Here is a 27,008-nt window from a genome sequence, read left to right on the forward strand (position 1 = left end):
CATTATCTTTGATTGTGAGCTCAAGTTGCAATACTGAGATCACCAGTGGCTAGAAGCTTTCAGTCTCAGAGAAGAAAGAGCATATTTGGTACTTAACATTTCAATCATAAATAGCATTGGTTCACTTCAAAGGAAGTTTTCCCTTTGGAAATCAGTGGACACTTAAAAGAAGAAAAATGTCTTTAACTGTGAGAAAAAGAAAATAGCTGTAATGGGACTTACCAAACTCATCACATATACTTTCATTTTCTATTAGGGTAGGATGATCAAATGTATCCCGACAATAGAAGATCTGGGGGTTCTTGCTTGTTACTGCAATGCCTCCAAGGGCTAAAACAAACTGGTCTGTTAGTATTGAAGAGGGCTTGTCCTGAATGCGCTTTAGCATGGAACGGTATCGACAGTACTGTGGGTAGCTGAGAATTAAAAGGTTTGAATCTTCATCATCCTCACCTGGAAAAACAGAAGAAAAAATACTTTTAGTATATCAGAAAAGTACAAACAAGAGCTGTAACTCAAGTATTTCAGAAAACCCGTAAATTCAGCCTTTTCTCAAGAACCAACTTTTATAGCACAGTGGGTCTGGAAAGCAAGGTTAAAAACAGAAACTAAAGAAAGTTTATTAAAATAGCTTATTTTCTGCCTTTCTGTTCAGTTCTCCTATGCTTACTCACAAGGACTACCTGGATGAGCAAGAAAACACTTCTCTGCAGAAGCTGGCCAAGTGCCTGAATCAGTGTTCTCCACACTTTGCCAACTTGGCTGCTTCGATAGAAATATTATCTGCAATTTTTATTCAGTTCCCCATATAGCTTTACTGCACGCATGTTTACATCAGCTAACATATTTAAAAAATAATAATATACAAGCCTCAGAGCATACAGCTACTAACTCTCCTTTGAAGTATCTGATATTGGCAACTCCTGAAGGACCCCTCGGCCAGGGAGGTGGGCTGATCTGACCTGGCCATTGTTTCTGAACTCCAACAGGTGGGAGCAACTTTCTTCACATTAACTGCAAATGCAGCAGGACTCAATAAAACTCCTACAGAGCACAATAGGCAAATGAATTTTCAAACAGCTTGTGCTGCTGGGCTCAAAATATAAAGCAATCTAGAGCTCAAAGCTTTCCATTTCTCCATGGATTAGATGATACTACATAGAAAGGTGGCAGATTTCAAAATATCGTAATGAAGTGTTGTCATACAACCAGAAGAAAACCTAAAAGAAAAAAAAACCTCAACTAGGGATGCAAACATGAGAAATTACTCATTTGCAGGTATGCAGCCAGTACTTAACAGCACTTCTTTTTATGCTCATTTATCTCCTCAGGTACATAACCAAACATGGCTTTCCAGGCATGCCAATGAAGACAAAGCAACAGCATTCACTTCATGTTTTCTGCTGTACTCTGATTACTGAATAACTCAGCTATTTCTTCTGCCAGAGACAAAAGGTCTACTATTTAATCCCATTATCAATACTGAAATCATCATTCTTGCTCCTAGAGTAAAAATCACTTCAGACATTGAAAGAAATGGCAGATAAGTTCTCCCCAACTAAATATGATGGCACAACTCATCTGGATTCAAGTGAGGCAATGGAAATGTTGACACATAAAAGGCTAAATTTTAAGAAGTCTCTGGAAGCAGATATATCACCTAGAATGTCATCACTGCAGATGAATGTAATGCTGTAAAAAAAAAAAAATCAACACAGCAGACAGACTTGCAAAGTACTATCTTTAGTACTACAGCTCCTGAAAGTCATCACTGTTAAAAACTCAAAAACTCTCACCACTATCCTGACATAGGTAAGAAGATAAAACAATTTGTGTTTAAAAAAAAAAAGAAAAAAAACAAAAGAAAAAACAAGTAAGAGTAATACATTTTGGTAAACAGCACTGCCATTACTTTTCAAAGAAAATAAAATTGATGGCCCTAAAACCACTTTTGGCCGATAAGGATGTAGTCATGCTTTTCTTTGTTTCAACAAGTATCCCATAAGCCTGCACAACAGCACGATTGAGCCAATTGCTCCTGGGAATAAGGCTCTCTCTTCTTTATTTGAAAACTCTAAAAATCAGATCAGGAAAACTGTTCTAGGAATTAACAAGCACATGATCCGTCCTTTAGCTCCTTCGAGAGTTTCACGTATGCCTGCCTGACAGTTATTACTACTTTATACCTTTGTGTAGATAGCAGCGAGCTGAATCTGTCGATCTGACAGCACTTTTCTTATGCCAGGATGTGGTCAGCTTTTTAAACAGGGTGTATATAAATGTATGTCCCACGTGCCTTTGTAGTAAACCATTAGTTTCTAGACAAATGTGCTGTTAAGTCCCTGCGCGGAATTACACAAACTTTGTACCCCTGACAACTGACGACTTAACTCAAACCCCCTGGCATAAATTAAAACCAAGTAATTTTTTACAGGATCACTTCCATACATGCTTGTGCAATTCCAATGAGTACTTTATGATGCATTTGTTTCCCTTCCTTTTTCACTCCAGGTTCAATAGATACATCTACAAATGAACAAAGGCTGAATAAACTGAAAATTTGTTTAGTGAAAGACAAACACAGTGTTCCTGGAACAAAGATTTTTCCTCAACCACGCCCATGTGAGAAAAGAGAAATCAAAGCAGACCAATCCCTAATAAAATGCAAGCCCGAAAAAGAACTATTATTTGCTTCTATCAAAATCTAACACATGCCATTTAATGGTGGACTTAGTGAATACTGCAAGTATTTTTCAGAAATATGATCAGAAAGAGTTTAATCTTTCTTAGGAGAAACAGAGCTCAAAATGTGGATCACGTACCATCAAAATGAAGAAAAACAACATGACTTCTAAAAACATACAACTGAGATATTAGGAAACCAAGATGCTGTATTTCTGAGTCTCTTTTTAGCTTCAACAGACAGAACAAGGTAAAAGATAATACCTACAGTATTCTGCTTGTGAGGCTCAACTGAAATTACTCAAATCCTATGCTTGTATCATAATTGTGTGGTTTAATAACCCCCTCCAATGTCAACTTTCCATTTATTTCTGTATTTCAGGGCTGAAAACAGAGAAACTGTAATTAGGAAGCAAGGTTCCACCCCTGCCTTCCGAGCACTGCCTATATATGCATAGATGTAATCCAACAGTTCCCTTTGTGAGGGGTAAAGAGAGCTGAGATTTGGCACAGCCTGGCATTTATGTTGGATTACATGTTCTTCAAGTTGTCTTTGTAAGTAAAAGATGCATGAAATGCCAAACACAATGAATCTATGCAAGAACTGACTTTTTAAATCAGCACAACCATTTTTAATATGTAAGGCAAGACAATTAAATGCCCCAAAAGAAAAAAAAAAAAAAAAAGCCTGTTAAAAGCACGAATTCCTAACAAATCCATCTAGAGCCAGAACTATTTACAGAGAGAGCAGAGAAAAAAAAAAAACAAACCTGCAACATGCTTTTTGTTTGCTTGTTTCAGAAACATCAGCGTATAATGTTATTGCTAACTGCCATAATCTACCCTCAACATCAGTAAGCATTTTTTTTCTTTACAAAGACCTTCACACCAGGATTTTATAGAGCTTGATGGAAAAACTATGCATGTTCCTTCCTGTACCTAATTACTTCAGCTGCAAAAGCTGCCAAGTATTTTGCCCTTTAGTTCTTTTAATCGTATTAGTGCAAATGCATTTGGATGCCAACAGAAACAAACATTTAAAGATTTTTGCTTAAAAGATTCCAAATATGTATGAGGCTGGTGCTATGAAAGCACACTCCACTTCTTCCCAGAAAGCACAGAGTTATTCCTGCAGAAGAAATACGAATTTGTGCCTCTTGTAAGACTAAATGTCTAGTTTCAACCCAATTTAAGTAAAATAATGTCAATATGAACTGCTCTCACAATGATTTATGCTACCTTCTGTTACTTTATTACATTAGACATTCCTTTCTCTAAGCTTTATACTTTTTGCCGTGCTCCTAGCAACCACATAAAGGCTGAGCACCAACTTTACATGCCTGGCACCCTTCCAGGCTCGACTGTTATTGATAATTATATTGAAGTTTCAATTTAATTGCTACTCTGTTGTGACACAGAATATTTTTTGTAATTAGGCTTTTCCCATTTTCTGTCCATTCATTTTTTGTATTACTGAAAATGACTTTTTTCCCCCCAAGAAAACACAAGCAGAACAATGACACAGATAAGGGTCTGTACATCTGTTACTATCATTAACAACTCGGTAATGTGAAGGGAAGAAAAAAAAATTTAAAGGAAAAAAAAAGGCGAATGTAATTTCTCAGAAGGTAAATTTCTTTCCAGTTTAAGTGCTCTTTTTCTTCTTACAGTTACTCAATGATTTCCTGTTCTAATTACATGACATTATACAGAAAGTAATTTTTAAAAAGGAAATGTACCAGCGCAGGAGGCTAAATAGAAACACTTACTTGGTATGGTTTGAAATTGCGAACTTTTACATCTCTTATCAATTCTCTGCTCTACCTTTGTGCAATATATTCTACCACACATCTACCATCTCTTCTGAGGCAGTTAACACAAATGTATACATCAAAGGGGAAACACACTTGCAGTTAAACTGCAGGCAAAGGAAAAAAAAGAAAAAAAAAAAAATCAATTTTTTCCTCCTCAATGTAGCTGGTAAGTTGGAGGCAAGCCAAGCCTCAGAGTGGAAAATATTAAAAAGTACCAAAAAAAGTACCAAAAAAAAAAAAAAAGCAGGCTTGATTAAAAAGCGAGAGAAGAGATACTCAGTTCTAAATCTAAATGAATAAGCCACAAACTATTTCATAAAAACATACTGTGACGTAAATTACACATCAGTATTGCACTGTTGTGGTTATTTTGAGAAATGGCTTGTACTGTAAGTCAGCTGGTAAAACCCCACCCTTAATGATTTTGTAATTCTCCATACAGCAATCAACTGGAGCAGTCATGAAATTGCCAAGAAGGAAAACAGACAGAGCTGCAGAGAGTTTGTAATAAAAAGATAATGTACTTTTAACATAACAGAAGTAGAAGATTGGTTTTATTAACTAAAAAAACTACTTAAAAGGTCCCAGGCTTGCCATTTGTTTTGATAAATGTTGACACAGATCTTCATAAGATAAGCAATGGAGGTATCAGGGGAACCAGATAAAATGGGACAATGCTTTGGTGTGTGGGTAGCAAATTGAGCAAGGGAGTTATCTGGAATATAGAGAGAAAATGAAGGAAGTTGCAGAGCTCTGTCCATCAGGTTCCTCTCCTGCACAGTGCCCTCACTCCTCTGCCTTCTTTCACAACCCTCAGTTACTAAGGGGGTCTCCCAGAGGATTCACATATCATAATTAGATTATCATTGCTTGTATGCACGGCTTCGACCATTATCATCAGTATGCAGGAGATACAGAGGTAGGGGAGGATGTATCTGAATGTCTGGAGGAACTGGGAATGGCAAGGTTAGCAGTGCTGAATGAACATGGCCGTGACACCGGTGATGGGAGGTCTCCTGACTACTGCAGGGCAGTGTGTCCAGGTGTCACTGACCTCCCAAGACCCTCCAGCTCTTAAAACCTAGTTCTCCCTCTCTTCTATTCTGGCAATGACTTTTTACAGTATGGACATGAGAACACAGGTGTAGATGAAGCAAAGATGTGTAGCTCACCCTTCAAAACCAGTATCTGCAGGTCAGACAGGCTCTACACAGCTCAGAGCTGCCTGTTCTAATAAAAACCCAAAGAGAGAGGATAGTTTTCAGCAGACAGAAATGAACTTACCACACAACTACCTAAAAACCCTGAATCTCTCAAAAGGTCCAAAAGCAACAAAAACAGAGGAACAATGAAAGAACAACCACAAGGAGGAATAAGAAACTGGGTCTTTATGACCACAAAATCTTTAAGAGGAATCTTTAAGAGGAATGATGCAATGAGAACACCTTCCCATATCATAGTCCACTATAACCTGCCAAACACCTCCAAACTTCCAAGGTTACTGCAGGTGGCCAAGCAGCAATGACAGTCATCAGCTACACCTCTGGGTACTCCTTTGTGGGAAAGGACAGCTCTCCCAGTGAAATAACCCTCATGGGAGGATTATGCCTGGCTCTTACCTGACCACTTCTAACACTGAATTCTTTGAACAGACACAGGACTAAGAACCACAGCAGGAATCCACACCGCACAGTAGGAATCTGCTGTGGACTACAAGCAATGGCTGAGGAGTTCAGGTAGCAGCATCATTGTCACAAGGCATGCCCTAGCACACCGATCCACTCTCTCTCCAGAGGTTAGGAAAGACTTCTCAAACACAGCTCTTCCAATCCACTCTGCCTTTTCATTCCCACGGTCTTTATTCACTCTAGTAAAGACACTTGGTGTGCCTCAGCTGGCTAATTAATCACAAGACCTAAAAATATTAATCTAAGAATCGCATTTCTCTCACAGATAAATGCAAATACAGTAATGATTTAGCCACATGAGATGGGACAGGAAATCTGTGGTTTCGGTTTTAAATAAATTTGGGTAAATTATTGACACAACAGGGATACTTCTTTGTTGGCAGGACCCATGCTACTCATCCTTGCTTTAAGAACCCCCCTCTATTTGAATGCTAATGCAATCAAGAACAAAGGCAACGTGTTGCAGGATACGAACACAGTGATTACATTTATGTTTACCAGATAATGATGATGTTAACAAGTTGCCTGTAATTCTGACATGGACCTTTGCCTGTCTGATTCTGCTTTTAAATTGATCAAAAGGCAAAAGTCATTTCTGCCAATATTGAGAATAAAATATGCAGCCTTTCTGCATGTGTCAGATATTTCTCCCCTTTTAAGGAGGAGACCGAGCTAATTCTCAAAATTTCGTGCCTCTTCCCCAGCCCTCCATTTTCTGTCACAGTGCCAGCAGAGCATCAGCCTTTCAAAGAATTCCTAAGATTAGTTTAGTATTTGAAAGAAAGAGAATATTTACAAATCTACTGGAGATTGAAACTACTGTTCCACTGAACAGCAGTACAGTCATTAAAAAAAAAAAAGAAAAAAAAGACAGCATCATCTAATACGTACTAATACTAGTACATCTAATACGTGGCTGGAGAACATTTTACACTCAGTTATTTGGATCAGAGTTGTTCTATTCCTACTTAACGGGGACAAACCCAAGTATGTTGATCAACTACTGACAGTATCTCCATATAATCAAATCTTCTGTAATGTTTATCTGGCTAAATCACTTGAAATTCAAATCCTAAATCCAATTTTTGAAGAAGACAAAAGAAATTTAATACTGAAAAAGTTTCCAACCAGGCATTTCACATCCTTTTTCAGAGCCTAATCCTATACTCATCTTCTCATAACTGCAGCTCCAACCTTGCACGCCCAGGATCCTCTTGCACCTTAGGAAGTGCCTCATAAACCTTATGAGGTGTTTCTAGACTCAAAAGAAAAGTGACTGACAATCGTCATTTCCAGCTTTTATATAACCCTTCCATCCATAGGCCTCAAACTGCTTTATGGAGATGAGTAAAAATTATTATCCCCATTACACAGGGAGAGAAACTGAGACAGAGAGGGCTTAAAGGATTTATTCTACAGCATCAAGCAACTTAGAGAGCAAGGGAGAGAGCAAAGAGGCCAGGCAGAAATTCTTGTTGGGAAATTTCTGGGTAAGCGAGAGATCCTTAAGTTTCCTCAAAAGGGAAGTGACTGACTCTGGCCACCCCAGCCAGCGTGCCTGCCTCCACCAGAGACAGGGCATGGACCAGGTGGCTCTGTGCTGAGGCTTCTCTCCTACCACAACCATCTTCCCTGTCCTGCACAACTCCAGTCACTCCTTCATTCTATTCAGCTGCTGCCCAGCCGGGATTATCTTCCCCTTCACGAAGGGATTGCAGAGCTGCAGTTCGCCCTCCCGCCGAAGGCAGATGACTGCCGTGTCGGCAGCTGGAGGAACCCGCGAAGGGCAAGCCAACACTGCGGATGTGGCTGTGAAATCGCCTCCCTGCCTCCCAAAATTTCCTTCTCTCCTTACTCCTCAGGTGACAAGCCAGGGCCAGCCCATGTCCAAGCAGCCACGGATGGCTACAGAAACCCGCTCTGATACAAAAGGTTTTTAAAGTGCCCTATTAGCTTTCTAAAGCAGATGGAGATGGGGGGAAGGGGGAGACTGATTGTAGAAGGGAGCACATGCTGCCTGTCCTCTTGAATGTTCTGGGTCATGTGGACCATTCAGGTTGAATGTGCATCAGCTTTAAAACAAGTATTTATCCTGGTTGTCGTGGTTACTGATAAGCAGCTTCAATTCTGCTGATAACAAAAAGAAGAAAGAATTAAAAAGAGGAGGAGAGCTGAAAACATAATTTGGTAATATGATGAAGCCAACAAGAGGAATTAAATCACATTAAACAAGCCAATTGTACTGTAAATGGCTCTGCCTCTGTATTTGCTTTTAAATCATCTAAGGCTCTAACATGGCAGCTGCTTCAGTTTTAACAAACAAACAGTAAAAATCCCTTTTAATAACGAAAGAAAATAATGATATACTTTGCTTTAGCTGAATTCAAACATAATTTAATTTTTCCTGAGGTGAGATTTGCACAGGGAACAATCAGATAATAAGTGTTATCATTCTCATAGACAAAACTGAACCAGCACTTTGCAATTCAAAGTGCTATTTAATGCACTGTTTTCAGCAATCTCTGAACACCATCCAACATACCACCAAACTACACTTCAGTACTTACACATAAAGCCTGATCCTGCAAATACTTGAGCATGGGGGTTATGCTACGAACACCAGTACTGCAGCGGAAGTCACACATTCCCTACAGCACCCTTGTGAGAGGGGGGGGGTTGCATCCTCACATCCACTAACTTTCCCTACAACACCTTCTCATCCACTGTATTATTAATTCTACGATCATGTGTCTTGGTTCCCCTTTCTGAAGTGTAGCACTGTACAGAGAAAATACTGGAGAATGAAAAACTCTGCTCTGGTGGAGAAACACACAACTAGAGCCCCTGGCAAGAGAGGGGCACACATTTTTTCAGTGGTGATAATTAACCATTGGAACAATGAGCTCAAAAATGTAACAGATTCCCCAACCCAGTGCTCAGGACTGAACTGTTTCTTCCTCAAGATATTCTCTGGTCTGATGAATTTTAAACTCACGGTCTGTTATTTGTCTCCTGTGCTGAAGAGGCCCATGACAAATCCATACTTGTGTGGCATGAAAAGAAGTGGAAAGTTGCTGCAAGTTAAACTGAGTTACTGGGTTTAATATCAGACTAACCAGGTCTTCTGTCATCTCCTCTCTCTTTCACCTCCGCGCACCATTCAAACATAAATGACAGACAAGGAAACGCAGCCTTACTTATAAGGGACTGATTCACCACCTCTTCCATGCGGCAGAATCAACCGCCTTCATTTTCCACTGCACGCAGAAGTATGAGTCAAAAGCCTTATTTTGGTGTCTCACACGGGGCTCTTTCACTATCATTCTGAAAATTCGGAGGAACTGCGCCCTCCTCAAAATAGCAGCAGCAGAAGCTGCCAGTCCCAACGCTGTGACATGAGGGATGGAGGGTTGAAATGGTCCAGTGATTTAAACAGTCAAGCCCCGCTTTTGATATTTATGCCCTCTCTGAAACCCTTAATGAAGTAAGAACCCTGTTAATTCTTGCAGGGCATTTAATACACATAAAAACTGCATTATCTACTATTTACAATTTACTACACACAAGCGGTATCTGGCTCTGTATAAAAATAACAAGCTCACTGTAACCCTCCGCTCCCTAACCATACTGCTGATTTCTTTGACACATGGAGAAGTGAGAATAATTACATTTTACTGAGTGCGTCTCATTACACTGATTTAAGTAAGATTTCCAAAGCTGTAAAAATATGCTTTTCAATTTCATTTGTTTCTAGCATTTCACTATGAAGACAGTTCATAAAGCCTTCAAAAATCATCATCAAGATAGACAAAAACTGTACCCTGCTCATGTGGACATTTGACAGAGGGATAATAGGGTCTAGAAACACCACAGTCAGACGTTGCTTTTCTATTTAATGTTTCCTTCTGTGCCAAACATAATATAACAGACAAGTGTTAGAGAGACATGCAGAGGGGAGTCTGAATAGAGAGCTTTAAAAGAGGTCCTTAATAGAGAAGCTGTATGCTTAGTCTTCAACAACATTCAATAGCAATTTATTTGCAGCCATTTTCTCATGTAACCTTTCACACGGGAGCAGATAAGATAGAGCACAAGACAATTTGTCAACTGCCAGATATGAACAAAAGAAACCATTTTTAATAAGCTTCAGTGGCCCCTTGTATTTGTTTTGCAACATGTTAATAACTTTTTTGGAAACCAATCAAAGACAAGAAGAGAAAAAGAAGTCAAGCTGGGAAAAAAACCCCACAGTTTAAGAATTTCACAGATAAACTGGTGTTATCATCTGCAGTGTAATAATGCTTAAATCCAGGAGTGGCACAGAATTGGAATTAGAAACACAGTGCCATTTATAAACAAAATAGAGCAATTACAAAAATGCTAGTGTCATACATACTTTTCCAAGAATTTGCTGTCTTCTATCTCATCCCAGCATAGCACATACCTGCTCCCCAAAAGAACCCTGGTCAGGTTCCCCTCCTTCCCAGTAAGTAGCTGAAACTCAATATGAAGACTATGAGGAAAGGCCAGATGGGAATTGCCAAACTCCAGGCCACTGACCTAATTGCCCTGTACCACACTTCCCCAGCTACTTGGAAACCCTCACCTCCTAACTGAACTTCTCATGTTGCACCAAATAACCCCCAAACTGTTGCTCTGAAAAACAACCCAAATGTAGCTTTAAAAGCTGTTACAGGCATATAAGTAAGTCTGTGGTTGCTCATTTAATCCTATCCTGCATCACAAAATAGTAAACTGGAGCTGAAAAGGAGTAATAGAAGAAGGTCTAAAAGTAAAGGGAGCTAACTTATACCCCTGTCTAGGATACAAGGACCAAAAACTGAGTGATATGCAGGATAAGACAAACAAACCAACTGTGCTTAAATTCAGAAATGCCAGGGCCTTCCTGTGTAACCAACGTCTTATCATTAGATATTTCTGGGGCAAAGCCTCATTTCTGTGGAAAAAGAATTAGTTGCAGGCATGTGAGAGCTTGTGGGATGATTGCTCCTGATCCCTTCCCCTTCCTGCAGGCACAAGAGGAGGGGCAGAGAACCTCCTCAAAATGGTATCTACTGATACTTGTGCAAAAATGTTTCTGCAGGACCAAGGTTCAACAATGGGTCCAAATGCTCATAGAAGCCCTAAGTCCCATTTCTAAGGTAGGGGCCTTCTGGTACTGAAGAAAAATCAGAAAGCACCAAAACCCCAGCAACATATGCTGAAAAAGCTGATGAAGTGTTAAGCAATTTCATTAACATTATTAAAATAGAGAAAATTCCCTTGGAAAATTTCACACAGGCTTTCCTGTCTCACTGCAAATTACTCATGGCCTGAGAGACGCGTGAGGAGCAAATGGAGAGAAATAGAGCTTCTCTCCAGCTAATTTGGACTGAGTCCTAGTCTCACTGGTAGAAAGACCAGGCTTGTGGGCTTCAGTGAGAACAGGGCTGGGTTCTTTGAACTAGATTATTATGGCATCTCTAAGAGAGGTACAAAAGTATACGGTGAGAGAAGATGCACCAGAGAACAAAAGGCGCTGCCGGTCAGATGACAACCCTCCTCGTTACGATGATGAAAAGACTCCCAGACTTCAGCAGACACAAACCTGCAGAGTTTAGGATCCTATACCCAAAATTAGATTTTGCCTTCTAAGGACTTTGCAGAGGAGTCTGTTATCCAGTGAAGAGAAAGAATATAAGCACTTGCTCTTCAAGAAAGAGGAATGGCTTTATGAATAAGAAAGGGCTCCCAGTGATGGGAACACACCAACACAGCCCCACGCTCCGCCTGAGAACTAATACAGGATTTCTCTTCCTCTTCTGCACGACCAGGAAACCATCCCTGGAAAAGAGCAGAAGCCATGCTACCTGAATTATCTGAAAAGGCCTCAGGTGGAGGCAGGGTGAGAAAGGATTTCAGGACAAGTTATGCCTATGAGCTGAGGAGAACAAGCAAGTATCCTCCCACTCTTTTCTCTAGACAAACTCCCTTTCCAAGTTTTCAGTGAGAGCGTCAAGTCTCCAGTGAACCTGCCTAGGAAGGGCCCGGCAGAACCCTACCAATCTTCCAGAGAACACCAGGCGGCTTGTGCTCTGCTCCAGATGGGCTTCGGTCCCACTCCCAGCAGAGAGGAAGGCTCCCAAGTAGGAAACAATCCTAACACACTATCTGCTAGTCTGGAACCTGCTCTAATAATAGATAGCACTGTCTATTTCAAAGCACTTAATGGACGCTAATTAGTCCTCAGGGTATTCCTATGAGGCAGGTAGACAGATAAGTATTATTTCCCCTGTTTTACATATGAAATAACCTCATGAGAGATGTTCTGACTTGCTTAAGGCTACTGAATGAGTCACTGAGCTCAGCACTCAGCAGGTCCTGCCTCCCAGACCTGTGCTCAGACCTCAGCCATACCTCTTTCATAAGTGCAAATCTTCATTTCATACGTGGAGGGAGAAAGGAAAGAGGATCAAGGAAGGGCGACAGCACTGGGAAAATTTTTCTCTGGGAAAGGAGCTTCCAGAAAAATGACAAAACAGAGCTGCGTATCTACTGAATGCTAGATACCAAATCTAGGACAAGGAAAGAGATGAAAAACACACTGATACAAAATAGTAGGACTTCCTATTACACATTCTATTCAAGCAGTCAGAGCTATTTATTGGGATTTGCAACCACTACTAATGTCAGTTTAACAGCTTTACATTCCTAATTTCTAGCATGGTCAAAGCACAGAGTCCTGGCTGCACACAATCTACATGCTTAGCACATACACACCCACTCAGTTACACTGAGGTGTTGTTCCACACTGGAAACCTTTGTGACTTCAGACATCCTGGGTAGGCAGAAACATTATCAATGGGTTTTGTGTCTCTTTGGAAAAGAGCAACAAATGCTTCAGCCACCATCTGCGAACAGCCAGAGCTCACAAGCCAACAGATATTACATGGCATCACATTCTTCCATCACCAGGCTGCTGCATCCCCCACTACTTACTGCTCTTGACCAGCACAGACCAAGCTGGGCAGATACCTAGCAAATGTTTTCCACATTCCTGAATGCACCTTTCAATGACTCCTTCTCTTTCAGCCCACAGCCCCAAATCCCACGGGTGCACAACTTAGTTAAACAGGGTCCTTGAAAGAGGGAATGCAGTGCAGCAGCCCCCCAGAACATTCACCAATTGTTTGTGCTAAAAATAATAATTTTTGCTTCTATGAGATTCAAGGACCAATCTCCAGGCTAGGCAAAACATTACTTCTTTTTCAGAGGGGAAAAAAATTATTTATTCAGTGCATTACCAATCTCAAATGGTGATGTTTAAATACAAGTTTCATGAACTATATGCAGCATAATACAGCTGCTTTGCATTTTGATTCCTTTATTTATAGACCACAGCAAATTAATAACTCAAAAATGTTGTTCCAGGCAAAGTAATGGACACACAATAAAACTATTCATTTCCTCAAAGGTCACTCCAGGAGAAACATACATTGTTTCGAAGCCTACCAACAATGCTATTGTTCCAAAGAAAAGTGAAAATATATAATGAGCAGTTAGTGCCTATATCTGCAGTGGAGACTCTGGGCTAATTTAAAGTGCAATCTTAAGGCAATCAATCATACTCTAAAATTACTTCATTTTCCAAACTGTTTACACTTTTTAAGTTACAAATCCACTTTCTGCTATTTCAACTCACGATTTACAGCTACAGATTTAGCCTGCCCTGGCTTGCTGCCAAACTCTAGTCATGAGGGAGCTAATGATCTGAACAGATCAGTGTTTTATAATGGAGAAAAGCGCATGTAAATTTCCAGCATGTCTGCAAGTAATCAAGGCATGCTGACTATAAATGAGGCGGCCTCACATTTATTTTAGGAGAAATATATTAAAGCCCCACTTTTTATCCAGGCCAACAACGACAACAACAACAAAAAAAAGAAAACGAAAAAGAAAGAATCCTTTAAAAAAGGTACTCCAAGATTATTCCAAATGATTCTAAATGAAACTGCTAGGCAAACAATATGTTAAAGAATAGTACAATAGCTAATTTCCTTTAGTGTTTCTATCTCTAACCAGATCATATCCTTATCATGGCAAGCTGGAACATTAAACTCTCTACTTCATGGAATCAAAACACAAGAGTGCTTCATATTACATTATAGAAAAATGAGCCATTCCCTACAAACAAGGTCAGATTTCTGGAATGCCAAAGGTCTACATTTAAACAGAGATGGGAGGAGGGGAGGTTTTGCCCACTCTGCTTGCTGAAAAACAGTAGGAAACTAGACTAGCAATTCAAATTTGTTTTAATAGTTGAAACAGTAGAGAGAAAGCAAGAAGTCTCTTCAGAATTGATACTTAAATTAAGTATGATCTTTATTGTTTCATTACAGTTGCATAGCCAAATAATGACCTTGGGTTACTGTACAAATAATGCCGGATCCTCATTTTCTAGCGGAAATAATTACTTTATTCTATCATTTTCTGCTTATCATCAACCTACACCCCTCTTCCTGTGTAGGCAATGGGTTGTGGTATGTTTGGGGCTAGACTGAAAAAAGTTTCAGATTTTCTCCTGTTTTTAAAGGCCATACCAAGGAGGCAACTTTTGATTCAAAAGTGGCTTTAAGAATGGAGCTATAAATACTCTTGTGTTGTACTTCATGAAATTCCATCCATCATGATGGATATTTCTGTTGTAACATTATTACATGCCTAAACTCAATTGTATAATTGGATAGGGCCAGAAACAATAAGCTGGCATTGCTTTGTTTCAGCATACTACAGCTTTAAAATACCTGTAATCATAAATCAACATAATTATTTGAAGTTCTGTCACGAAGCAGAACAGGAAAAGAAAAACTAAAATAAACTAGCTGCTAAAGAATTTCATTTTACTTTCTCAAGACTGAAATTTTTTACCGGCTTTGAGCCTTACCACTGCTACAACTGGGAAAGTCTTTTCTCCTTTCCAGTTGCCTTGAAAGGCACCTCCTCCACAAAGATTTTGCTTTCTTACAGCTTTCCAACACAACTGGCAGAGCTCCACTGAGGAATCCCGCAATTCCATGGTACAAAGTATGTGCCTGCATTGTGGCTATTGAGACCAGGCTAACAGGGAGACAGGCTGAGAGAGACGAAGTGACACAAGCTCCCCACAGCCAGCCAAATGCCTGGTAGAACAGGGGCTCAGGGGCCAAATATTGCCCATCACTGCTAGGGCAGTCCATCCTGCTGGAAGCTCTAGGGGGAGACAGCTGAAGTCCCTCCTTGTGATGGAAGTAAATGGAGCTGAGCATTTTCTGTCCCACTGTGTTAGGAATTTTGCTTCTTACCCACACAAAGTTATTTCCTAACTCCTCCCCAACCTCTCTGCACTTCTTACCTCACCACTGTCAGGATCAAAACCAACCGACCCTTTCCTCTCTTTTCTACCCCTAGCATCCGTAAGTGAGACCTGGGGAGCAGCTCTGATGGATGGCCCCTGGATGTGAAGAGAGTTTGTTGCTTGTTGGCTCATTTTTAATTATTGCTAAGCAAATGCCATTGGGAGCTGCGCCTCGGGAGATCATTGCCCAGCTGAGGCAGAGGACCAAGCAGAAATGAGCACACATGCAGGATAACACCAGGAGATGCTTTGGGATGGACTACATTGTGTTACTGGGAGAGGCAAAAGCACTAATGGTGGTGGAAGAGTTTATTCCCTCCCCTCACCTACAGTTACGCAACCATTTTCCAAATCTCATCTCCACCTACCTTCCAGCCATGCAGAGCTTCATGCTCACTGGAGGCACTGGGCTACAGCATGACTGAAGTTAATATTAAAACACGGATTCCTCCTACAGCTTCCCTGAAAAAAAACATTGCATGTACAGGGACAGAGGTCTCCCAACAACCTCCTTGTTCTGTTTCTCTTGCGGCTATTACAGCTTTTTTAAAAACTCTTTTTCTTCCTTCTTTCTCTTTTGATCTTTGCAGGTCTCAAACTATGTATTTTATTACTTCTGATACTTATGTGAAGAATGTTAAGCCTTTCAAAAATACGCTCTTTTGGCCAAGTGCTCTATGGGTACTGGAGCTCAGCAGTATATACAGTTGCATGTACATACACAAAGAGATATGTGCAGTTTCACCAGAGATGACTATGTAGTCATCAGCATATGTCTGTGTGATCACCTTCTGTTTGTGTATACATAAGAATAAAATATACAATTACTGTAACATGATTAAAAACCTTACTTTCTCGATTTCTCAACTTTGACTCTTGCACACTGTGACATCAAATTGGAGAAGTAGCTGAAAATAGTAAGACCTGGATTTCCTTGGTCAAAGAATACAGGAAAAAAATATCCTTATCTTTCAGTATATCTGAAAGAAGCAAAAAAGAGTGAACAAACAGATCTGGGGGGAAAAGGCAAGTCAACTCCAGCTCAGCAAAAATTTCTAAGATAAAAAAACCCAACATAAATAAAAAGAGGAGACATAAATAGGTGATGTGAACAATTCTCGAGAACAAAAAAAGCATTTGGTATCATCTGAGTTGGTGTCACAGGGTGGTTATTAACTGGCATAAACATCCATTTTCAGTCCCACTGAGTCACCCAGAAAAGCTGGCTCTCAAATAATGAGGCTGATGGAGCCTGACATCCAGTTCTACTTTTCTTTACTCCAACTTGGAACTGTTGCACAATTACGATACAAAACGTCAGGATCCAATAAACAGAACTGAAAAAGGGAAAGAAAACAATTTTTTCCCCTACAAGTCAGGTTCAGTGCTTTTGCCTATTAAAGTAACCAAATATGTTTCTCTCTGAAATCAAAGCCAAAAGGCAACATGCCAGACACAGTTAACAGATAAATCAATGTTCCTGAAGGGCGGGCTTTTTTGGTTGGGGGGGGGGGGGGGTTTGTCTGACAACAATCTTGTGGCAAGCAAACAGAACACCCACCACACATCTTGTCAATCTACTCACATGAAACAGGGAAGGAAATACAAATACTTTTGAAGAACTAGGCACTGTTTGGAAAAACTTCATGTTCTAACCTCGCTGTCAAAGGTCATGGTTCTCATAACCATAAAGTCTGCAGCTATTGTAAAGCCCACCTCATATAACATGTAATTGCAGCTAATTTATCACTAAGGTCACTGTATACTAGATGGGAGTTTGTAAACAAGAATGAATCACAGGTTTCATTTTTGTGTCCCTTTCAAACTGGAAGACCTAACAGTTTCCTGCTCCAACATACAAAATAGTATTGCTTCTATAAACCTACTCAGGTCTCCTTGCCAGCAGTTTCCATTTAATTAAACTGACAGCAAAACAGGGCCTTTGCTAATGTGATCCAGACCAGTCTGCCTTCAATGTAAATTCTCAGGCATGAAATTACATCTGAAACAGACACAATAATCCCTCTATATCTTAGTCATGAGTTTAATCTATACTAAAATAACATTTTCTTTGTCCATACTGAAGCCTGTTTTAGAATTCAGTGATCTTTTCTTCTTTTCACAGTTGAAGTTCAGGGAATTATTCAACTTCCATTCACCTTACAGTCAATTCTGAATTTTCTTCTCTGTAATTTACACATTCATTGTTGGTTTCTAGGTCATGGGTAGCCAAATGATCTCACATGTGAGAAACCAGACTCAGGACCTACTTCGAACTTTCACTTTCTGGAAATGAAATAGACTGGTAGCTCTATAAAAGTAGTTCACAGCTGCTTAAAGCAGTCTGAGTTGCCTTAAGCTAACAGCCCGCCCTTTCACACAGATCCTTGGTCAACTGGCTGTAAAGCAGAAAACTGATGAGATTTATAGGTACCTTTGATAAAATGAAGGCGGGGTTGTTTGTTTGTCTAATGACCTGTAACATTTCACTCTCATCTAATCATTCTCATCAGTACTCAACTGATGCACTAATGCCTACAATACCCAGGAAGAACAGAATATGCAAAAGAATAGTTACTGCACAGTAACCACAGTGTTCATGATGAGCAACTCAAAAAACTGCAGGGTGCATTTAAACCAGATGCAAGTGAGATGGGAATTTCTGAGAGATGCCAAGCATTTTGTTCCTGGCCCATGGGCTGCCTCCTCCTGCACCAGCATGAGGACAAGCCTGGGGATGCTAAGTCCCCCTTGCAATTCAAGCCTGCAGTATCAGAGGGTTTGAAAACAGGAAGGGATGGTATCCAGAAAGTAAAATCCAGAAAAGTCACAATTAGTAGTGAAAAGGCAAAAAATCAATCTTTCTTACTAAAGCCAGAGTGTGCCACAGCAAGGTCTTCAGTGTGACTATCTCTAGCAGTTAAACAGTGACTGAAATAATGCTCTCCCAAACTCCCGACCTCAAAGTCAAGTCTAGCAACAGTACTGGAGAAGCTGCTCTTTTTGCTGCTTTGTGGATTCCTGACACTGGAAGAGCACATCACCTGAGCTCTGCTGGGCTGGGTCTCCAAGCTCAACGGGAATTACACAGCACTTAGCCAGCAACACAGAATGATAAGCCAGGACATTAATTCTGAGACACTATGGCAGGAAGGCCTGAGCTTCAGAGTGCCTAGCAGTGACTGTCACCTCAACATTTTGATCCTGGAAAGGAAAAATCAAGACTAATATGTGCAACTGCACTTCTGATACCAGCTATGTAGGTAGGTAAACCAATTGAAAAGAAAAGCTTGAAGCCTTTCTGAAGACAGATTCTGGCTGAAGTTTTAGCACCAAATGAAACTGAGGATCCACTCTGATATAAATCTGGTCTCCGTGTTCAGGCTGTCACACACAACAGGGATCCCTGCTCTTGGAGTCAGCCAGCATTGGCATGGACCTGGAGTCACTTTACCAGGTGAAAGGGAATGCTCCTTCAAGGAGCCTTGTTTCCTATTTTGATTTGAGCAACCTGGCTAGTGAACTGACTGAGAAATGGACATGGTGAGAAATTCTTATGGATAGTTGGGGCAAAGATCTCAAGGAGGCACAGACAAAATTGTCCCACATGCAGTCCAGACAGACATGCTCGGAGGGAAAAGGAGCACAATGGAAACTGGAATCCCATTTTTCTATGATTGCCATCCCATTCTGTTGTGTCTTGATAACCTTCAGTGATGAAGACAAAGGGCCCTGCCAGCCCCACAGAGCTTAGGGCACTCCTTGCACCACCTGTGACAAAGGCTTGTTTCCTGAGAGCTTGTGCTGCAGCTGGAGGTGTGACAACCGTAAGAAGCATAAGTGACAAAACCACTGTGATAACTAGAGAAAACTGAACCACAGTGTATTTTCCAAGTTTCTACCCACCCAAACAAACATTTGCAAAACTTTTGTGACTTGCCCAACTAAAAATACCTGCTGCTCAAGAAATGTTACACGACTTTAAGTAGGAAATTTGTCACATGCCCAGCAAGGTATACACAATGCCTTCAGTATGCTTTTACAGCCTGGACAATACAATTTCCAAGCACTGTTGGCACAATCTTCCTCTTCATATAAGAACTTTAATTGCATTCTTCTCCTAAGAAGTAGAAAATTAAGCGCTTTTTAACGAAAACCAGCCATACACTAAGCAGTCCGACATTCTTGGGAAAAAAAGGAGAAAATTTAGTTTTGCAGCACAAGACAATGGTCAGACATCAGCATGATCAGAAATTGTTACAAGTCCTTCTGGCAACTGCTTTTCTGCTTTACTGTTCATTAAAGCCTCTGTTTTAGAACAGTTAACAAGTATTCTCAGAATAAATGTACATAAATCTTTTCTTACTATTAGACTGACTCAATCTACAAGGCAATGAGGGGAAAAGGGTCTGACAGAGGACAGCAGCCTCTCTTCATCTCTGGTTGTTCAGAATCAGCTCTCTGTGATTCCCTAAGCCACCAGAAATGGCAAAGAGGTACTGCTTTGTGCAAACACCGTACATAACTGGCCAAGGATGAGGGAATGACTTTTCATGTTAACTTACATGGATTTGCTGATGTATCTGATCAGTCATAGTCTCTCAAATAGGCAGAGAAACTACCAATAGTTTCTGCTGCAGAGGGTGAAAAATGGTCCTGTTCCATTTGTTCAAATATGCTGGGCTCACGTTATCAAACACATGAATTCCTGTCCACACTCTCTCCATCTCCCCTGTGTACCCTGCCATCAAAACTGCAAGGATAAAATTGCCCTCATTTCCTGTGTATTTCATATAGACCTAAACATTCTTAAGTATGTTGTCAGGGAATGTATTTTAAGGCTGCTATGCTCACATCTGATCTCCCACTCTATGCTTTTAAGATATTAAATAGGCTTTACCCAATAAATCAAATATTTTGTGCCTTAGAATCACATGGTATCTGAAATCACCAAAGGCTAAATCCTGCACCATCCACATTCACGATATGCAAGTCAGAGGGCCGAGGTCTGAAAAATAAAGTAAAACATGAGCACCAACCCTCCCTGCAGAGAAGGATAACAAAAATCCTAGTGACAACGTAGAGAAGCTGCCCTTATTGCTGTCTCCAGCCATCCTCACCCCTGCTTCTATCCAGCTTGGTACCACCCCCTTCTCACTCCATCATTGGAGGATCAAAGCTGCAAGTCATGGTGGAGTACAGCCTTGGCACTGACGTTCTCAGTGTCCCAGACTAGTCTGAAACCTATAGAAATGAACTCCCAAAACTCAAGTGGGATGATTATCCTAGAGGCTCTTTCCTGTTGAGGACTCTAATAGATGGGTAGGACAAACAAAACAACTTACTCTCAAAGTTTTTCACAAAGGCAGACAGGGCCTGATTTCTCTGCCTCTCACACTGCTGCAGGGTGTTTCTGAACACCACAGCAGCAAGCCTAAGCCCGTGCTGCAGCATGGAAGACTTACCACAAGAAAGAGAAATGCTCTCCCTACCTAAGGCAGAAGGCTCCTCCACAGGAGAAGCAGCACAGGCAGAGGAGGGGGCTGAGCACCTCTCAAGGGACAAGCCCCCTGCCCTCGCTCAAACTGACCAGTCCACTGAAATATCAGGAGCCTCCCACACACCGAAGTACAGCAGCTAATCCTTGATGTTTTACAATAGCACAAAGACAACATATAAAACACATTCAAGAAACATTGTGGGAAATGGGCCAGCATTCTAAGGAACGTTCTCTTTGGACATGAAGCCTTTTTTAGCTAAACCACTATGATTTTGTTTTAGTGACTCATACGAATGGATTCTGGATTAAGGTTTAAAAATGGGATATTTTCTCTACTGCTCCTCACCTCAAGACATGTGAATGAAAAAATAGCAGTAAGAATATTAGGCTGGACTCACATTCACCAATAGACACTAAATAGGGATCTACTAAATTTGAAAAGTTAGGTGAAGTTACAAATATATAATTCTGAAAATGCAATTTCTCCTGAAGTCAGGCTGGGCAAGGATCATAAATAAAAAGATACTTTGTCCCTAAAGACTCTAAGAAGCTAATCATTAGCCTCCTGTTTATAGTGGTTACCTTTTTATTACATTATTCTGATACTTTTCCTTCACAGGGACCTGGATCTACTCCTTATTTCTACCATATGGTAAGAAAAAAAGACCCACTCTCTCTAGGCAAAGTGTTTTTAAAGACAAAGACACTTGCCAGATTAAAAACATAGAGACAAATAAAGTGTACATAAATCTCTGTTTGACTACTGTTGGGCATCTGGAAAGGCACACATTTTCTTTGGAAAATTCTTCTTCCAGTTTTTCATACAAATGACAGTAAAATATGTACCCAGCAGCAAACTGAGAGAACTAAATTTAAAATGCACTTTCAGACCACTCGCATTTTTTTCTTTTTAACTTCTCTTTTCCAAGGCAAGAGGGGAGGAGGGAGCTTGTACCAATGTTTTGAAGTACTGTAAGTTCTTTTGCCTTTTAACAGAAGTATGTAAACAAGGTGCATGACTGTAGGGTAATGTTCTAGTCACAAAGCATTCAAGAGCCAGAGTGAAGCTATTTAAAGAATGGAGTATTCAATTCCTGAGGCCAGATGCTAGTATAAATATGAAACTATGTTCACACTGCAGATTAAATTATTTTTAGTTTCTGCGTTTGAACTGCCAAAATTATTTGGGTTGGTTTATTTAATTTTTTTTACTGTACCACAGAACTTACAGGGACAAATTTTTATCTATCTGAACAGAGGATTAAAAACACAAGCGTAAAAGGACTTCTTAATCTATTTTCTCTATGCAACAAAACTGCAAGTGTATAGTGACAAACACTGTCACAAGCAAGGGTCATTCAGGCAGTAAGAAAACTAAAAATAAAGATGGAGCTGAAGCATTCAAGATTCTTGAAATAGAATTTTATAGTAACTTATCATTTAATTTTCATCCCACAAAGCTTTTAATTTGGAAATAGTGTGAAAGCAAGTGGAGACTGTGATTTTACAATAATGAAAGAGAAAAACATGCATTAAGATTGCATTGTACCCTCTCTACTGGGTTTGCCACAAGAGCTTGCACAGATATTGCAAAGAATATCAAGTTAAAGCCAGTAATAATTAACAAAAACAAATAATCAATAATCCCATGACCTTGCCATAGCAAAAACATGCACGAATTCAAGAGAGAAAGACAATGAAATAAACTGGCAGTGATCAAAGCGAGGCTCAGTGACTAACTGGGTGAGGACCTATCACTGACACACACCAAAGCCTACAAATCTCCTACAAGGCTGCCAAGGACCCCCCTCTTGCTGATGACCACTTCACTGTTGTTATTTTTTTGATCCTGTAATTATGTTCTCTTTGTTTCATCAGCTGACAAGGATGGAAGGTCCAGGATATATCTCAAGGATGTGATTCATCTTCTGATAGAGGGTGAGTCTACCAAGACCCAAAAAGTAAAAGAGGAACCACGTCGAAGGACATAAACGAAGCCACAGATGCTTCCCAGTGTGAATCCCATAAATGTTCCCCTGGCAGGCATGGAGGTACAGCCAGGAGAGGGATGAGCAGAGAGACTGCAGCTTGGTCAGTCAAGAGACCTCCTGCAACACTAAGGAATGTGGAATTACTGAGCAGACTTGCTCTGCACCACACTGAACGTGCATATTTTGCCAATGACTTACGAGAAGGATGAGGCCGGTAACACAGCACAGCTGGCTGGGGGAGATGCTGGGAGGGGAAGGGGTCCTGCAGCACCCGGCTGTAACCCACCTAATATTGGGATGTGTGAATGACACTAAGTACCTGCAGAGACAGTCACCACCCCAACTCAGCGAGGCAGGGGACACCAGGCTTAATTACAAACAGGTGATGTGGGACATGCTGAAAGCTGAACATGCTCTCGAATATCACTTCAGGTTCAGCCCCAGTTCCTAATTAACTGTTCTTATCAGGCACGGATCTGGTATCACAACAATGAAGCCTCCTTTTGGAGGACAGGCTGACGATCCAGCCTTCCCTGGGTATTTACAACAGACTTTTAAAATGCATTAGCCTGCACTCTAAAGAAACCTGGGACCAGAACATCTGGGCTTTGGTTGTTTTGTTTCTCAGTAATAAGAAGTGGAAAAAATGATGCAGCTGTGGACAAAATGTTCAGGAACACAGCAGCTACCTTGTCATCCTTTACCTATATTCCCTTCATTAGCCTCGTTCACAGGAGCAGAACAGGACGTGGGGGAACTTGGAGGAGGATGAGAGGGAATGTTTCCCACCTTTTTCTTAAATTAGATATTCGTTATAGGATCCTTGAATTGTGTGGGCATCTATTCCACTCATGACACACATGCATAACTCCCCTTGGCACAAATGCGAATGACGAACGTGTTGTGAGAGGAGAATTGCCCCCTAAAACTGCAGGAGTGTGAACAAGGTTGTAAATATATCTCAAGGTTCTGGTAACATAAGAAACCAGCCTAGCGAATTTCTCATGGTTTATTATGATATCACCAAATCCCCTCTATGTATTTATAGCCTTGTAATTCACAATTATTCTGGGTCCATAAATGTTTTTGGCATCTGAATGTAGAACTGATACTATTATTTCACATATTATGGTACTGTCCGTGAATGCTAAATTTATTTCAGCACAGACTCCTGGAGTTCATTCATCAGATATTTTATGCTAGTGTTCTTTTAATGATTCATTTATCCCTAGTAATATTTGTATTCTGAAGTGAGGCGTCTCCAGCCGACAGCACAATGCTCTGCTGAATTATCTTTTTCTTTCACAACATAACAAAGTAGAGCACAGTCAAATTGAAGATGGCCTTTAGTACACTGTCAGAACAATACTGCTTACCAAGCATATCCAGACACATTTTTCAAACCACATGTAATGCTCTGGCTGCCAACATGCTCATAAAGTCATTAACCGGCATCTTAAAATGAGGGTGTGATACATATATTTAAATGTTTAGGAAAATCAAATGTGGGCTCTCCTAGAAGCTTATTTTGAATTTCAGCTTCTACATATATCAATTATGCAGCAGTGCACAGATGTAAAAATTCACCTTGATTTTTCACAAGCTGCTAAAATATACTCCTGCTAAAATCATACACATTATCTATCACTAACAAAAGCTTCTTTATGCCATTAACTATTTGCCCTTCACAATGCAACAGAGCAAGACAGACCCAAGCTGAAGGTTTACAGCACTGAGGATTCATCTTTACAAGCAAAAATTAGCAGTAAAATTAAGAAGGAACTTATTTTACATGGTACAGATTCTACTAAATGAAGTAAACTAAGGTTATGCCACAAGGTTCTCCAATACAAAACCTACCCAGTAAGTTACAACTCATGCTGTTACAGTTTTTAAATATATGCTTTATCACCCACTCCCACAAACTGCGCTCCAATTTATACACACACCAGGTTTAACCCTTCCCAAGCATTCTCATCTATCAATGCTCTCATCACACAAGGATCACCAAGCCAGCAAAGACAAGCATGACCTAAATTAACCAAAAGGGATTAAGCAGTCAGAATATCGATACTGAGAGTCTTAAAACTCAGTTAACAAAAGCAAAGCTGCCAGAACCACAGTCTTCTCCTGTGTACCCACAGAGCCCCTCTTGGTGCTCACAAAGGTGATAGTGCTGGAGGAGATGCCTGGGCTGACCCTGCCGGGAAGGCACATCTGCTACTGCCCACTCAGCTGCTGCAGCCAAACCCCTTCCCACAATCTTGTCCAACACCTTCCTTTTCTTTCTAGTGCTCCCACCTCCCACTTTCCCTTGCTTGCCCAAGCAAAGGTCTGCATTGGCAAGCTGAGGGTCCTGCTGTTGCTGAGATCTCCATAAATGCTGACATGGCCATTCACTGACAGCTTTTGCTCCTGTGTGCCTCTGTCCTACCAAACAATTTTGCAGAAAGAAGAGAAAAGGAATAAAAAGCAACTCTCCACCTTCAATTTCAGATGCACAAAGGATGTTCTCTCTGACAACCTCCCATGACAGAAGACAGGTCATCTATGAGAAGATGCCTATTGTATCTCAGAGAAAAAGTACAGGCCTTTCTGCAACGACACATTTAGAACTGGACTAGGATACTTAGGAAAACAGATGATGAGAGGCCAGACACATCATACTGTGCCTACAAGGCCCAGTTGCCTTTCTGGGCATGGGAGTAACAAAGAGCAATGCAAGAAGACTTGGAAGGGAGGTGGTGAATAAATTGGGTCTGGCTTTTCTCCTTCCCCCTACAAGGGAAATGACACCCAGATCTGGCCATGGTATCAACAGCACCCACAGAAGAGCCTAAGCATCTCAGCACGGCTGCACAGGTCACAAGCCAGCATGATTCATGGGCTGGTACAAAGACAGCTCCAACTTGATTAATGGAGCGCTCGGAGTCAAAGATGACTGCAGGACTCCAAGTCCTGGGCTCCAGCAGCACAGAATTACAGCACAGGAAAGCAGCCAGGCAGGAAAAAGAGGATGTCCTTGGGGCCCACCCAACTATACCACAACATTACATAGGTGCTTGGTTTACAGATCTCAGTACTCAGCCAATTTTTGGCTGGCTGTGTGGAAAGGATACAATGAAGGAGAAAGGCATCAGTGATTTATGAGGGATCAACACATCTAACTAGGAACCATGGCACACAGAGGAGACCACTGATCACCTCCCTCCAATGGTGCTGGGCAAGGGAAGCACAGCAACACAAAACAATAGATGTCCCAAACTGAGTCCCCCGGGACCCAGAAACAGTATGGGCAGGAATGGAAGATAGAAGGAAGGCTGGGGAGGAAAACAGCACCCTCTAAACCAATAATTTAAAAAAAAAGGAAAAAGAAAAAAAAAAAACCAGATGCAGATAAAGTCAGATTCAGAGCACAGCAGCACTGCACCAGGACACACACGTTTCCAGTTACTGGAACAAAAACCCATGGTCAGTAAGAATTAAATGCAAGATCCAACAGTGACTAGAAGGGAAAAAATCCTGGAGAGCAGACACATGTGGGTTATTACACAGCCTGGCAAGGTCAATCCCGGTGCTAAAACCAGACAAAAATAACAAAAGCCGTCAAACATTTTTAAAGGGACACTGTCTGTGTCCCTTTAAAGGGACACTGTGGCTGCTTTGACACTGTCTGTGAATGGTCCTTATTTTTTATCTACTTATTTTGTAATTATGTAGGCTATCCTGTTCCAGCCAGAGGCTGCAACAAAACTCTTATTGATGGTGCAAACTGCTGCAATTTTGACTTTAAGAGAACGTGGGGCAGTTCTCTAGCTTCACAGGCAGTAAAATTTTACTCTTCCTCCTCTCGTTTTGCAGCAGTGATTCCTTCTCTGATGTTTCTGAATAGACCAGAACTGCCATTGCCAATGGCTGTGCTCTACACCAACGGCAAAG

At 40.8% G+C, this 27,008-nt stretch overlaps 1 protein-coding gene across 3 annotated transcripts in view; it reads right to left on the minus strand.

Annotated features, from left to right (window-relative positions):
* Positions 1-27,008, minus strand: part of ARID5B (AT-rich interaction domain 5B) — a 114,878-nt gene that overhangs the window by 67,736 nt on the left and 20,134 nt on the right. For all 3 annotated transcript variants that reach the window (XM_069019087.1, XM_069019088.1, XM_069019086.1), the window contains one exon: positions 223-453. In XM_069019087.1, the coding sequence (XP_068875188.1) occupies positions 223-453 (231 nt within the window). The remainder of the gene's footprint in view (positions 1-222; positions 454-27,008) is intronic.

Source organism: Aphelocoma coerulescens, chromosome 6 (genome assembly GCF_041296385.1).
Source record: "Aphelocoma coerulescens isolate FSJ_1873_10779 chromosome 6, UR_Acoe_1.0, whole genome shotgun sequence".
NCBI classification, from domain to species: Eukaryota; Metazoa; Chordata; class Aves; order Passeriformes; family Corvidae; genus Aphelocoma; species Aphelocoma coerulescens.